Source organism: Numenius arquata, chromosome 11 (assembly GCF_964106895.1).
Source record: "Numenius arquata chromosome 11, bNumArq3.hap1.1, whole genome shotgun sequence".
NCBI lineage: Eukaryota > Metazoa > Chordata > Aves > Charadriiformes > Scolopacidae > Numenius > Numenius arquata.
Genome location: NC_133586.1, coordinates 18,634,154 through 18,647,583, shown reverse-complemented (window position 1 = coordinate 18,647,583; position 13,430 = coordinate 18,634,154). Strand labels below are relative to the sequence as shown.

Here is a 13,430-nt window from a genome sequence, read left to right as displayed (position 1 = left end):
CTGCTATCAGTACAAATATCGTGGTCTGCTCAGGCCGTGCTTCCAGTCAGAACAGTCAAAGCAGCTTTTGCACCTTCTGTGCGGGAGGCAGTAGGGTTATGTGTAACGTGGCCTCTGTTATACAAGAGAGTTGTGTTCAGCACCCTGTTTGTGGCAGCTGATAAGTTACTTTAAAATTGGGTAATGGACAAGGAGTTGGCCGTTACTGAGACTGTGAACTGCACAAGAGTGCTTGCAGAAGTCAGACCAGATCTGGAGGTTTTCACCTTCTGTCCTAGGTGAAAGCATACCTCATTGAAAGAGGGGTATTGTCTGAAATGTTGTCCTCTCCAGCTGAACGGCTGCTAAACGTGTGCATCTTGAGACACTTAATAGAGCTGGCATCTTTTGATGCAGCTTCAGCTGAAACAGTCATGGGGGAAAAGACAGCCCAGCTTAGCAGCTCTTCCCACCAGCGGTGGGGCTAGATGGGAGCTCCTGGTGGGCCCGGTGACCTTGTTGGAGGCGTCGAGCCGTGGGTCCCAGCCCAGAGGGAGGTCGGGCCGGCTTCCCGGCCGTCCTGGGCGACGGCAGCACCTTCTCTCCCCCCGACCCCGGCTCGGGGGCTGCAGGGGCTCCGCGGTCGTGAGGCGCGGCGCCTCGCCCGCCGCCCCCGCGGGCGCCCGCCGGGCTCGGCCCGCAGCCGCCCCGCCGCCGCGGTGGCCGGCCGGGGCCCGCGCCCCGGGGCCGCGCCGGAGGGCGGCGATGCGGGGTGCGCGGCTGGCGGCGGAGCGCGGGGGGTGCGGGGGCGGGGGGGTGTGCAGCTCTCGCTAGCGCTGCTTGTGGTCACAGCCAGGCAAGCTCACATCCCATCTGGATCACGCTCGCTCTCTCCCTTCTGCTTTCCTACCATAGAGTTGCGCTGGAAACAGAAGATAGAGGGAGTGTAGGAGCTCGCCATCTCCAAGCGATCTACATTGGGAAAAACATGGAGTCCGCTCCGGCAGCCCCCGATCCAGCAGCCAGTGAGCCGGGCAGCAGCGTCTCCGAGGCGGCCGCCGGCGCCAGGGACACCCCGGTGAACCTGGAGCCTGCCCGGAAAAGCGATGCGCCGGCTCCCGTCCGCAGGCAGAGCTACTCCAGCAGCAGCAGCAGCAGAGGTAGGGAGACTTGGGGAAGGGGGAGGGGGCCGGGGGAGTGGGATCGGGGGGTGGGTGGGAATAGGAAGAGGGGGGTAAGAGAGAAGGGGGAAATGCAGCAATTTAATCCCCTGGTTTATTGCTCGTGCTTGTTGAAGCCGCGCACGCAAACAAGCAACGCTTCTATCCCCTGCAAAACCTTGCAAACTTTTATAGCTTCTTTTAATTGCTGCAGGAGGAGGGACAAATGCAATGAAAATATTGAGCGGTGTTTGGTGCTTTCCTATCTCTCTCGTTTATTGCCTGTGGTATCCGGATGGATACTGTGCCCCTGAAATTACATAATTTTATAAATATATAAAGCAACAGAAGGAGTATTGGGATTCAAGGGAACAAACTTTTAAAGCTGCAGTGTCCTTCCTGCCCCCCCCTTTCTTCTCCCCCTCGTCTGTCTCCTTTTGACAGTTCTCAACTGGTGTGCTGTGGCTTATTGTGAATGGGGGATCTGTGATTAAACGGGAGATTTGCGGTTTGCGGGTGACTTATTCACTCTCTTGCGCGCTGTTTTCCCTTAATTCATTTAAGTGTATCTTAAAAATGATTTCCTCGCGCAGCGGATGATCTCGTAGCTGCTGTTGTTTCTTGAAGGTGCACAACTTTGCAGAGGGTCCCTCCTCCCGTGGATTCTCCTTCACTCCCCCCCTCCCCGACCCCCGAATAAAACGTTGCAAACAAACAAACGAGCCCCCCCTCCCCCTTTTCCGTCGCTAACTGTCAAGCCCTCTCCTGCCTCAGATTGCGTCTTTTAGCCCTGCGGGTCAGCTCCGGAGGTGCTCAGGGCGGGTTGAAGTTTGCTGTCAGCCCGGTGGTGCCCGAGCCGCCCCGGCGGCGGGCAGGAGGGCTGCGGGCGGCCGCCGAGCGGAGCGGAGCGGGCAGGGCGCGCTCGCCCCGGCTCCCGCCGGCGGCAGGGTGAGGGGCGCCGGCTTCAAACACCGCCGGAGTTTGCCGAGACGTGCGAGAGAGAGGGAGGAGGCTGCCGCTTTAATTACTTGTAAATAATTTATGAAGCGTTGCTCCTACAAGAGGGGGGAGCGCGCTAGAGAGGCTTCGCTCGGTAAAATCACTCGGTGATGGGTAAAAATTAATTAAATAACGCTATGTAATAATACAGACGGCTGTTGACAGAAATGACGGGCGGAGAAAAGTGCGTGCCCGGCGGGAGCGGCAGCCCCCTCGGCGGCAGCCCCCTCGGCGGCCGCCGGCGGGGCTGGGGCGGCGATGCCCGGCCGCCGACGGCGGGAAGACCGTCTCTCCTCGGACGGAGGGATTTTTGGTTGTAGGTTGGAATATGGCTGATCATGTGTTGGCTTCTGTTTTACAGTATTTTTCCCCTTTTGGCCACACCCCCCCTTCCCAGGCAGCTTCCCACTCAGGGAATCCGCGTACAGTAAAAGCCATCGAGATGACACACGCCGAAACATTTAATTAGAGGCGATTTGCGAGCAGGGAGCGCGCAGTTCGGCGGATGCCGAGGCGAGGAGGAGCGGGCTTGGCCGGAGGAGGCCGGGTGGCCGCGGGCGTGTGTGCAGGGAGCTTTTGGCTGCGCGGGGTATATTTAGAGCTTGCGAGAGTGGATTTGGAATGCAAGCGCCTTATGTAACGAGGTTAATCAGAAACACTGGAGAAAATTTCCTTAATTTGTCGGGGAGTTCTCTGGATGTTTGTGGAGCGGCCGTAGTTCGCGGGTGTTACACAACGCCCCCGCCGCCCCCCCCCCCCCCCCCAACTCCCCGGGGCTCTCCCGGCCGAGGGCTCCGGCGGGGCGCGGGCAGATGGTGCTGGGCCGGCGGCGGGGAGCCGGCGGGCTTGGGGAGGGGGTAACTTTGGGGTCCCATAAATTATGTAACGCTCGGCTGTCGTTTCTCTATGGATGCGAAAAGGGAGGGAGTGGGGGGCTGGGAAGGCCAGGCGGCTCCGGTGGCGAGGGTGTTTGCTTCGCGGTCCCGAATTGTTTAGGCTTTGGTACTGCTAACCTGCTGACCCACATGTCCCTCCTCCCCCGGGATTAGACAGGGAAGGGGAGGGGGTCGGGGACAGGCAGGCACAGGGCGACAGTCGCCCGGGCTCGCACTCGCCGCACGCAAGCAGGCACCGGGTTATGTAACAGCCTGAGCGACAACACGAAGGTCAGTGATGGAGGAGGCATCCCCCCGCAACACAATAGCGAAAGCTCTCCCATACCGCGGCTCTGCAGCCTTCAAAGTGAAATAAAGCTTACGGCAGGAACTGGCGTGTGGTTTGGAAGGGCTTGGGAAGGGAGAGGGGAGAAGGAGGAGGAGGAGAGTGGCAGGGATTTGGGGAAAAAAAAATAATGTTTGGGTTTTTTCGGATGATGTAATGGAGTTGGCAGAAAATACAAGTCTACTCCTAGAGTGCAAACAGTAAGAGAATTGGAGCTGGCATTATGTGCTAATGTTGCATAAATTAGCGTATTGGAAATAAATTGACCTACACACGACACACCAGCTGATTATGCCTTTCTAATAGTTAAAACCTGAAGATACAGAACTGTGCAGGAAAACATGACAACATTAACATTTTGGCCTCCTTGAAAGCAAGACTTGATGGATTAGGTGTCAGGTGTCCCTGTAGACTTGTAGCTTTTCTTTTTAAAGCTACTGAAATAGAATTTGATTTCTTGCTTTTTTTTTTTTTTTTTTTTTATATATATGTATGGCCCTTTATTTCTTATGGCAACAGTGTGACCTTGATGTGTGACCAGTATAGGTGAAATTATTTTTAGAACAGCTACAATATAAGCTTGTATGTTCAGCTGTGTATTGAGTTCAAGTCAAGAATTTACCTGTTTGGGTTGTGTTTCTTCAGTGTGTTGTAAACTGGCAGAGCTGGACTCTCATCCGATCTGTATGGAGGAGTGATACAGATACATAGATACTTTGATATACGTACACATGCACACCGTAATAACTGTAAAAATCCTTATTGTTTGACTCAGAAAACCTTTTAAAACATTAGAAATACTAGTTTTATATCTTTTATTTTCATAGCTGCACCTGCTGCAAAGCTGTTTTGATACGTCAGAGTTTATAATAGCCAGTTTACATAGGGAATGAAGAAAATAAAATTGATGAAAGGGCTGTTGATGAAGAAGTGGGAAAAGTTTACTGTGGAATAAATTCTTAAGTGAAGCTTTAGCTATTATAGTGCTAGAGTTTCAAAATACCCTGTTCTTTGATACACATACATGTTTGGAGCGCCAGATCCTTACATAACTTGATTTTTATTTTGCTAAGGTTATGTTATTTGTGATGCTGTGTAGAATGCTTAACTGAAAACATAGACTCAGGAGTTATCAAAAGCACCTTTCAAATGGAGAATTGTTACCTGATTTATTTAGTATACAGGAGCATACATGCGTACCTGCGGGTTTCAGAAAATTACCTGCAGACTGATATCAAAACTGATTGTTAGAAGATTGACACCATACATGGAAAAAGCAGGAAATGGACAAAAAGCCTAGTTTTCACCCAGAAGGATATTTTTACTCCTGGCACTAATTGTTAAGATTTTCCTAAGAAAGTCACTGTCCAGCAGGTTGTATTTCAGTCCGTGTGTGTTCTACAACAAGGGTTTGTGGTTTGCCATGGTTAGTAGAAGGAATGCTTCACTCACCAGCTCTGGCCCTGGACTGAGACTGTTAAGTGCCATTCATTTCACTTCACAGGCTTTGACGTCCATGGACTTCTCCCCATGCTGCAGTCTAAGGCTTAACGTTCTACTGGTCCCCTTAGAAATAGTCTTAATTGAATAAACTATATTTTAATAGAGAACTATTGTCTCACTAAAAATGAAAAGTGTATAAAAAAGCTTTTTAATCTGATAAAAAATGCTCTGGTTTTTTTGGAACCGAGCTCTTGGTCTCAGTGGTAAGCCAATCAAGAGAGGATGTGTTGCTGAAAAAAATTTAAAGGCAGCTCTTACATCATTAGAAGATGCTGTAAGTAAATATTTTTATGATGCTTTGTATTTAATAATAGAAAGTCGTAGCTATGTTGGTACTTGTTCTTGCTTTCTCGCTGTTGAGGTACTGAGAGTATTTGCTATTTTCCAGAAGCCTTTGGAATTTATTATCGTGTCATCTATTCAGCCAGATCCTTTCTCTACTGATAGATTGCAGGGGGGGCTTGCTTTTTGTGTCTTGTTTTAATTTGGGTGATTCTCCACATGTAGGGATGTGACATCATTAATAGTGACATCAGTAGGTTTGGGGTGGTCCTTTCTTTAGAAAAATCCTTTATTGCTAGATTTTTTCTGTTTCTGGATTTAGACTATTCCATGAAGCATAGTCATGGTACAAAATTTTGTATTTTGTTTTCAGGAGAACTCTTTGAATTTTATGAATTTGGATGTTTTATGTAGAGTCTATGGGTTGCCTTTGTCATCATTGAGGACTATTCTGCATGCACCACTGATTTAGTCCTATTTTGGTAAATGATATGTGCTATGAATCCTTTAAAGGACAACATTGTTTTAAACGTTTGTAGCATAGGAGCAATAATAGCAGCAGTATGTTGTTCTCTTAGGAACAATACAGTTCTCTTATTTCAATAAACCGTAACCTATTCTCTTATTTTATTTGCTTGAGAAACATCTCAGGAGCTCATAAACCAGTATGTAAATACCATTATCATTCAACCAAATGCTGTAATTTTACTAAATAAAGAACATGTTTTGTACTGGAGTTTAACGGGCTGTGTGACAGTTTCAGTTTGGGGTATAGCGCTGCATTTGAATGGAAAGGGCAATTTCAGATTTGGGAGGTTGTCTGCTTTTTAAAATTATTTTTATTTTTTTTCTTCTAGTATTTGTTTTTTAAGCTACAAAAATGCACGCTGGGGAAAATCTGGAATGACACAATTGATCTCAGTGGGTTTAATCTGAGAGCTATCCCAGTGAAAAAGAGAAGGGAAAAAACCCAACCTAGTTTTAAATTCCTGTGATATGTGTATTAATTTTGAAGTTAATTAATGAACAAGTGATCCATTCTCTGCTGAAATAGTTGTAAGAGTGTGTTTTCAGTGACACAGTTGTAGGAACAGGTGTAAATAAATAAAATAAATACTAAAATTGGGGGAGTATTTAAATGTACTGGCAAGTCTGGGTGCTGTGTAGCTTAAGGGCTGTTCACAGACTCCACACTTCCTTGCTTCTAGCCATGGAGCAAAGGGGCTACAGTCAGAGGCAGCAGAGGCTGGTGTTGTGTGGATGTATAAAGGAAAGGGGGATGCTGGTCCCAGATAGTTTACGAGGAGCTGTCAAAACAGAACAATACACTCGACTTAGGGCCTTCCATTTCTGTACTGCGAGGCAATTGTCACCTCCTCAGCTGTCTCTCCATCCTAGACCTTTTAGCTATAGGCACCTGTGCCGTCAAAGACTTCCTGTCATCTCAGTTCCTTGGGACAGGATGGTGTGGGGGAGATCAGTGGCTGCTTCTCAAACGGAGCTGAATTTTTTTCTCTGTCGCAATATACTTATGCCTTGATCTGAGCTCGCCAGGGAGATTCTGTAGTTTTCTGAATTTCTGTAGCTTTGGTAGAAGAGGAAGTTCCTACAGGTAAGGTGTTGGAGAAATGTTTGGATGTGTGGAAGCTTCCATACCTCACATGCAGATTTCTGCTGTCTTGTTTTCTCTTCCTCTCATTCTTTTTTCAAGTATCTTGTGTTTCATGTATTGCTGAGGGAGTCTTTGTAGCCTGGATAATCACTTCTGGAAATGTATTTTACAGAGCTTTAGTTTTAAGATTATATATACCCATAGCTGGTAGACAGACATCCATGCCTCCTTACCTGCACAGATTCTTACAGATATGTAGAGGAGGGCCCTGCAGAGCAGAGTCTAAATCCTCTGACGTCACTAGATCCATGTTACACAATCCGTGTCATAAACGGATCGAACTTCATTTTAGGAGTTGTTAGCTTTTTTGGCCCCCGAGTTCAAATAGGAGGCTTTCTTACAGCTTTGCTATTCTGATGATTAGAAAGCCTCTTCTCACTTGTAACTGTGCTTACAATCAGTTAGTTCACTTGCTTCTTTAAATGTTGGTTATAAAATCGCCTTGGACTGAAAGCGAAGAAGAGGCTGGTATTGTATTTTGTGATAACTGAACTAACACACTGAGCTCTGTTCTCTGACTCATGGTTTAGCACTTCGGCCTATCTGTTGTAGATGGTCTGTGCTGATAGAAACAGGAGAATAGCTTGGGCTGTATGTCATGAGGAGTTAATTGTCTAATTTCTTGAATGTAAAGGTTGTTCATACTCTTATCTGAAGTCTCATCTAGGTATGTTTCGTTCTCGGCAACAACTGAGCTCTTCAGAGACTAAATGTATTAGGGCGTGTACTTTTATGAAGAAATTGTGGGGCTTATTCTACAGCAGTTTAATCTTACAGTCTAGCCTCATTGCACCGTTCATTTGGAAGGATCCCCAGGTGTTTTAAACACTATCGGGAACCATTTTCCTTATTACTGAAATCCAGCCACTTCTTGTGTGGAATCTGACAGCTGTTTAATGGTGCTCAGCTGTGCTAAGCAGATCAGAACAGAAAGTGAAGAATACCATACCTGATTGAAACACTCAGAGGGATTTTAGGTACAGATAATATAATTATCTGCATTGGAATTGGGTCGAACAGCTCTATTCCAGTAGAAAATTACTAGATATTTTCAGTGGCTGTGTATGGTCAAGAAATTGGTTTGAAATATCTTCCTGAAAATGATACCCCCAGCAGTGAGATAATCAAAGATCCTGCTGCTTACCCTATTGTGATCACCAGTTGTGGTATGATCAATGTTCTCTTCAGGTATTTCGAGGTGCATTAATTGTTTGGTCCCATGCTGGTATGTGAAATCTTGCAAACCAGGGGGGACAACTGGGATGTTGCAGGTCTTGCTTTGTAAAGCAGATTCCTGTACAGTTGGGTTCTTTAAATAGTGAGTTGCACTGCTGTATGTGAAATGTGCTCACGTTAACAGAGGTTTTAAAAATAGTTGTAGGGGATCTGTTGTCGCTAAACCAGTAGGGAATGGGGGAGGTGGGTGTCACTGTCTTTGCTTTTGAGGATATTGGGGAGTATAGGGAAAAACATACAGCTCTTTCCCAGTTGTCTTCCATTTCATTTCCCATGTAATCTAGCAAAACAGAATATAAACAGAAGGTCTGTAAAGGATGTAAAGGAACAAAAGTTAAAATTCATGATCAAGTGAATGTACATAAATGTTCTGGTAATCATGACCAACTGCGGAGTCTTTCATTTGTAATTTAATCTAATAATTTCCATGCACTTCTAAAGGAACACACTATGAAGCTGGCAACTTCTGAGAAATTGCTGTGCTGTTACAAACAGCATTTGAGCTGGCATTATAACAGCATGATAGATAGCGAGATGGAGAACAAAGTTAGCAGTTGAAACTGAGCTCAGAGAAATTGCTAGCAGAATGTGAGAAAGCAGAGCTGGATTATGATAACCTCCCTTGTAGAATCAAATTAAACCTTTTTAAAGGTTTTATTGATTTTTTTAGTTTGTAGTTGTACTATGTATTTACCTCACATGGGTACATGAGATTAATGAGGCAGGTGTAGTGATCACGGAGTGAAAAACTGTGGTGCTGCTATTCTTTTTAAATGCTTCATTTTGTACAGACTGTGGGATGTTTACAGCATTAATTGACAATATGTCTGTGTGCTTTAGTTCTGCAAATGTTCAAATGGATTGAAAGTGTTTAATATACAGCAGCGATGGAAATGAAAACTCCTGAACTCCTAGAAGGAGATTTAACAGAGGCCACCTCACCTCCCTTTTTTTATTATTCGCATAAAAATCCTTAAAAAGGGTGTGCTTGTCCAAAGAGCTGGTTTGTGTGAAGAATGGTGAATATATGGCCAAGAAGGCTGCAGCTGGCTCTGAAAATATGGCTGAAAGTACAAAATGAAAAAAAAACATACCAAAAACCAGAGGTAGACTATTTGGCATAAGTGCCATCAAATATGCATCCAATAGCATTCCCAACTCCTCACATATGAGAGGAATTTTTTTCCATAGTTATGTAGAAGTGTATGCCATACACTTCTGAAATACATATATATGCAAAACTGTAGACACCATGGAGAAGACTTAAATTATGTATTAGTAGAGCTTGACTTGACTGTTTTGGCACTGAAGCAAGCTCTGTTAGATACAGTCAAGGATAAAACCAAGGCCAAGGCTTGTGAAATACAGATTATAGGTTTTATTTTCTTCCTGTCATGTAAGTGTACAAATACTTTAAAGTAGGATTTCCCCTCATAGTTTCTCTTCAAAAGTAGAGGTAGGAAAAAAATGCCTTTTTATGAACTGATAGATGACTTTGCCAAAGTTTTTACCAAATGTAAATCAGTTAGAGGGCTGTGCTGCGTTACATCTGTTAACTAAGGGCAGAAAGGTAAGGTTTAAACTATTCCGTTGAAAGAAGTCTTGAAATTTCATAAGTCAGACTAAAATACAGCTTTTGTTAATAATTCAAGTAAAAAACTGTCAGCATAAAGCATCTTCTAAATCCTGTGTATATTAAAAAATGAAATAAAATGAAACCAATCTCAAAGGAAACTGGGGCATATCAAAAACCTCTTCTCTCTCTGTGTCATACTTCATTTGTATAATCTTCAAGAGAAGTTTTGTTAGTCATTTGTATTGTCTTTATAGAAGTTAGGAAGGGTCCTTTACTGCCTGGGTTGTTACAGAGAGGCTTAAAAAAATTCTAATGAAATATAGTGTGAACTATTAACATCTGAAGTTAAGTCATAGTGTTTCTGAGATAATACACGTAAGAGTAAGTCTGTTAGCAAAAGCACTAAAGCAACTCTTTACAGGGTTGATGCTTGGGAGAATAATGGATGAAGAAATATGTAGTGGTGTTGTACTTTCAGTCTCTAAGCATTTTTGCCCATCTGTCGATGGCCAGCCGGTCTTTGGACTTTGAGAGCCTTTTAAAAAACCAACCGGTAAGTCATTTCTACAGATTTCATTACCATTCAACAGTCTTGACATTCTTAAAGGTATATTATTTTCTGCTAAAATCACGTGTATTTTTAAAAACTGAAGCTCATGAACATGAATCTGGAACAGATCAGATTAAGGTCAGTCATACGTTAGCAGCATGAAAGCTACCGTTGGCTATTAGAAGAGTTATGCTCTGCTGGCAGAAGACTTGATCCTGTGACAGTTTGTATACTAAGTGTCGTGAATGATTCTATTGATGTCAGTGATACTACTTTGCTGTACAGAGGTAGGGGTGTATGTGTAGTAAAAATCAAGGGAGGACTGCTAGTAATCAAGAACTCCGCTGTGAAATGGTTTAAGAAAACTACGAAATTCTAATACTAATGAAAATGACTTTGGAAAAAAGGTAACTGTTGTTTTCAGGGTAGGTGGGGCTGGGTAAGTGGTTGTAATTACTTTGGCAGATATATTGTTACTCTGCTATAATTTTGCTTGCAGGATCATACTGTGGCTCTATTGCTAGAAGAATTTATATCCTTACTTAAAACAGCGCTTAGGAGATGAGCAAGAATTTCCTTGTGTGCAGAACCTAAGTTAGACTTATCTGTCACTGGATATGAAATGTGTTTGTTAAGATCACTATAAGTTTTATTTTGTAATTGCTGAAGTCCTAGCTCTATGCTTATAACAATCAAAAAGTCTTTTCTGTTTCCTGATGGAGAAAAGAAGGGAGGGAAAGGGGAACAAATTGTAGGACTTACCTGCAGAAAATCGAGAAAGCTGACTGTTGAAGTGACCCAACTCATTGGTATTTATCTCTCTGTATTTTGGCTAGTTGTCAAAATCTGTTTTGGCTGCTTCTAACAGGGTTTGACCATAACTGAATTCTCTTCCCTTTTTTTGTTTTCTGGGTAAATTAGACTATGTCACTTCACCTCGTTCTAGAGATTTCTGGCTCTAGTTTGTGAGAAGTTGCAGTTAATTTTTTTTTACCAAAATACCCCACTGAAATTGCTGTGCCAGGTCAGCAGTGTCCCAGAGATGTACTAGTGTGACTAGTAGTGTAATATCCAGGGCTATGCAAAAGAAGAAGGGAAGTTATATTTTGTTTTTTTTTTTAAAGCAAAATCCTTCTAAAATTCTAGCTAGTCATTAGCTTTCCACAGCAGTGTTTGCATCTCTTAGAAAGAGTCTCAAGGAGTTCTGTCACTAAAATCTTTGGATTCAGTCTCCAAAGAACGCTCCCCCATACAACATTCACCTTGGAGGGAACGAGGACAAAATATTGTGGATAAAGCCAGGATCAGCAGAGCAGTTTGGCTTTGGGGGAGCTAGGAGCTTCCATTTAGCAGGCTGTATTTAGTCCTAGTGTTGGGCTTCTCTGCTCTGGCCATGCGCTGAAATGGCTGACTGGCATGCCCAAGTCCACCTTCCTGTTGTTTTCAGCCCAGTTTAGGGACTGTAGAAATGGCTTGTCACAGATCTCTGCAATTGGCAAGTCTCCTCTGAATTTCTTCCACGTATCCTTTCTTTTCTTTTCCACAGCAGAGGTTCAAAGCAAAATGTCTTTAGGGATTTGAGAGCAAATGATCACAAGTGGCTAGGTAAGGACTCGTGCCAATATACTGAAAATATTTTGTTGCATTGCTTTTCTCTGCACACAGCAGAATGCACACTGGAAGCAAACTCAGCTCTGGAAAGGCTGCAATAGAAAATGTAAAAACAAACCCAGAAAGGAAGTAAATGAAGCCAAAGGGGGAGCAGGGTAGTTTTGGGTAATGAACAGTAAAAGAAAGACGTAGCACTTAAGGAAGAAGCGTAATGAAAGGGCACAAAGGAAAGATGACTGATTTGGAGAATGGCCTGGAAAAAAAAAACACAAAACCCCAAACATTTAGAAAAGGACAGGAGTAATGGGGAAAGCTACGGTGTCTGTTGAGGGGAGGGGAACTTACTGCCTTATTGCCTCTGGACAATTCATACATTAATATCCTGTGATCTTGTCTTTACTACGGAATATAATAAAATGTATTTCAGTGCATGGTGGGGTCTCAAACAGTTGCCTCACAGATTTGCTTCAGCACCCTATTGTTTCCAATGAGCTCTGACTAAATGCTTTCACCATAGATGTTGTGCTAATGTGTTATATGAATTATTTGTCTTATCTCAGTGCTGTGAAATTAGAAGCCCTTTCCCACAGTGTGTTAAGCAGATTAAAATGAAAGCCTGTTTTTATGGTCCAAGAACAGTGCAAATATTTTTTAAAAAATGAAAAAAAAAAAAGGAAAGGAAAAAAAGTTGTGATCTAACAGTGGGGTTCTGTGAGGAGGCTTTATGAAGCAAATGCATTTTGTAACCTGAATGGTGAGATAAGTTCCAAGCTTCCCTTGAAAAGGTTTATATTGTTTTCCCTGGTGCTTTAAATTAAGAGGAAGAGTTTGGGATTGGTAGTTTCTACTGAGATACTGTTTGTTGTTTTTTTCTTTTGAAATTAACTTCCTAGGCAGCTGTGCAGTTCCTTCTTTGAACCCTTGTGAGTGACTAAAGGGCTCCGTTTACTTTCTGGTAGACGGTCCTGGAACAGATTTTGGGCTGTTCTGAAAAACACTAAACATCATATTAGAGGCTACTCCAGCTATTTTTTGTTTGTAAGAGAAATTGCTTTAAAAAGTAGTCAAGTGATGGTTTTGCAGAGGTACACATGAAATTCAGGATTCATGTTACTCTGTCTCTTGAATTCTTGTCTTGTGTATCAGTCTCTCCTCCCTTATGGGTAGAATATATTTAGTTACAGCAGTATTTTATTTCTACCGACTTACTCTAATCTTATTGTCATAATGTTCCAAGACACTTTATGTGATAACTACTCTTCTACCTGTGTGGTATTTCTCACGTAAAAAGTCTAAAGCTATAATGAAATTATTGCAGATACGACATGTGCTTAAGATAAAAAGAGCTTCATTAAGACATTATGTTATTGTTATATGTATACTTGGGAGGGGACAGAGTAAGGGCATGATGTCAGTGTGAGCATTGTACTTTTTCTGGAGTTGGTTTCAATTTTTGTACCTTTCCTATTCATTTCTCTTATTTCCCTACATGGAAATAAGAAACAGGATTGTGTATTGCTACATCAGTAATGCTGCCCCTTGGGGCTTCTTCAGATCATGGTCAGGGTTGAGAAGTCATGGAATGCTTATGGACTACACTGTGTGGAGGTTTAGGCTGAGATACATTGAGTTTCAGAACAC

General features: G+C 43.5%; 1 protein-coding gene across 2 annotated transcripts in view; it reads left to right on the top strand.

Annotated features, from left to right (window-relative positions):
• Positions 1-913: 913 nt before the first annotated feature.
• The window catches only part of RORA (RAR related orphan receptor A), a 372,795-nt gene continuing 360,278 nt past the window's right edge, over positions 914-13,430 (top strand). Inside the window, exon 1 of one of the 2 annotated variants that reach the window (XM_074156767.1) lies at positions 914-1,139. In XM_074156767.1, the coding sequence (XP_074012868.1) occupies positions 968-1,139 (172 nt within the window). In that variant the 5' untranslated portion in view covers positions 914-967. The remainder of the gene's footprint in view (positions 1,140-13,430) is intronic. The other variant, XM_074156768.1, reaches the window with a different exon arrangement.